General features: G+C 40.2%; 2 protein-coding genes across 2 annotated transcripts; both read right to left on the bottom strand.

Annotated features, from left to right (window-relative positions):
• Positions 1-1,052: 1,052 nt before the first annotated feature.
• Positions 1,053-1,409, bottom strand: LOC149215250 (anthocyanidin 5,3-O-glucosyltransferase-like). The gene has a single exon (XM_089389665.1). It carries the CDS (start codon positions 1,407-1,409, stop codon positions 1,053-1,055), a length of 357 nt encoding a protein of 118 aa, XP_089245791.1.
• Positions 1,410-1,445: 36 nt separating this feature from the next.
• Positions 1,446-2,057, bottom strand: LOC149215249 (UDP-glycosyltransferase 72B3-like). The gene has a single exon (XM_089389664.1). The coding sequence runs from the start codon at positions 2,055-2,057 to the stop codon at positions 1,446-1,448; it is 612 nt and encodes a 203-aa protein (XP_089245790.1).
• Positions 2,058-2,349: the final 292 nt, after the last annotated feature.

Raw genomic sequence — 2,349 nt, 5'->3', positions numbered from 1 at the left:
TAAAAACTTCCATTCATATAAACATTCAATTTTAATAATATAAAATTTTAGATATTTATCATGCAAGAAACATGATATTTTACCTCGTTTTATTAGTGAGAAAGAGTAATTTTCAGGAATCTTTGTGGTGCTGTTTTCCCAATGAATGCGGTCATAATTTATATAAGGGACGGTTTATCTAACCCCTTTTCTCGAAATGGTTTTGGCCACAAAATTTAAGGTAGGATCATGGTGCAAAATCCATGTTATTTAAAATTGTATTTTTTTTAATATAATAGGAATGTTATTCTTTTAAATTTAATAAATAAAAATAATAATTTATTTAGTTTAGATTTATATAATTTTAAAATTTTAAAAGTTTAATATTTAAAAATAATTATAATTTAAATTTCTAAATGTTTTTGGAGCTTCTTAATATGATTGTTTTTTTATTATTATTTTGGTTAATTATGTCATAAGACGTTTCCCTCTAAAATGAACTCCCCAAACTGCTATCATGTCAAAATATGTGCCATTCGATTTTGTTGTTAGACGATTGGGTAATTATTAGCCGTTTATTTGAATTGAGCAATGCCAGGCGTGACGGTCCATACAAACCATCAACCGTCTTAACATCCAGATGTGATGTATCAAGCGAGACCTTTCAAGTTTCAAGTAGCAGGTGGTGTTTTAGTGGCATGCATTTCCTTCCAAACAGAAGCCGCATTGGCTTGCGCGTTGTATGAACTCCCTCTCTCTGTCATTGCAAACCGGGCCTTCCCCATAAATTCTGCCATCCCCTTCTTCATTTCCATTCCCCCCTCTCCTTCCATTAATTCCCTTGCCGCTCTTTCCACTTCCTCTCTATTCACCAATCCATCTGCTCCATTCTGCGCCTCAATGCCCACCTTCATCTCCTTCATGAGAAGGAAGGAATTCATTCTCTGTTCAGCAAAGAGAGGCCAAGTGATCATCGGCACTCCATGTAAGATGTTTTCGATCGTTGAAGTCCAACCACAATGAGAAAGGAAACCGCCTGTGGATGGATGAGAGAGGACAACAATCTGAGGCGCCTATGAATCCACCACAAATCCACGGTCCTGGGTTCGAGTCTTGAAACCCTCAATTAGAACCTCTCTCATGTCTGCTTCGACAGTCATCGTGGATTCAGTTGGAGGAGGAGGTTCCTTACGCAACACCCAAAGGAACCGTTGCCCGCTTGCTTCTAGCCCAAAGCTAGTTCCGAAATTTGATTCTCCGACAGGGTGACATGGCTCCTGAAAGAAATGAACAAAACTGACAAGGCGGGTTGGCGGTCCAGCCATTTGAGGCGAAGCTATTAGTGTCCCAATGGGATAAATGGAAGGGGTCATTTCAACAGTGCTCAGAACCTTTCCTTCCTTGAGAGCTTTCATTTGTTCTGGTTCCATTTCTTGGCATGTATTTATCAGAATTCCACGAGCTTCCTAAAGCTGAAGGGAATTTTGAATGAACCAGTTGAATGAAATATCAGATCTGTCTAGAAGAGGGTCTGGCAAATCTATTCCGGGAATCGGCGGAAGGCCCGGCACTTCGATTGGGAAATCCACATCTTTGAAGGAAATTTCAATGTTGTGGACAAGTGTTGGAAGGTAGAGCATGATGCAGAGGAGAGAAGCCCCAGAAGTGGAGAATATGTAGCAAGGTATTTCTAGTTTGGAGGCGACATCCAACATGGGTGTACCGAAAAAATCGATTATGAAAGCGCAGACAGGAAACGAAAAGGATGTAAGAGCATCTTGCACTAATATTTTACCTTTCTCCAATAGTAAGGTCATGCGTACAAAAATGTTCATCTCAGCATGATCCCCTTCGATCTGAACATCAGGGTGCTCTATGAAGCGGATCATGTCCCCTGAAGAAGACGGCGGGGTGTGGTGAGGAGAGTCGTCCATCCATTTGGTGGTGAAGAAGGTGACAGAAAAGCCATGGTACACAGTCAGCCACTTTGCAAGCTCGAGTAGTGGGATGTGATGGCCCAACCCAAACCCAGGGAATATTGTGACATGAGGCTTTTGGCTCTGCTCTTGCGACTCCATGAATGTCTCTATATTCCAACAAGAAAATGCCAATATTTGAAGGGTGGGTTATGTTACAATGAATCAGAGAATTTATAGTTATAAAACAAGTGTATGAGCACGCTTGCGTCGTAATGAATAATTTGGGGAGGCAACCAAAACTAAAGTTTAAACAAATATATGACCCACCATGTTTTTGTTGTTCCGAGGACCTGGTAAAAGACTACATACAATTTAGGGTGGATTTTTCATTCATTTGTTGACTTTGCAGTAGCATGTTGGCAATTTAGGAGAGAGTATGGAAAATGGCAGG

Source organism: Pinus tabuliformis, chromosome 1_1, assembly GCF_031772625.1.
Source record: "Pinus tabuliformis cultivar Carrire ecotype Pingquan chromosome 1_1, CPIR1, whole genome shotgun sequence".
Taxonomy (NCBI): domain Eukaryota; kingdom Viridiplantae; phylum Streptophyta; class Pinopsida; order Pinales; family Pinaceae; genus Pinus; species Pinus tabuliformis.
This window is presented reverse-complemented; position numbering and strand designations above follow the sequence as displayed.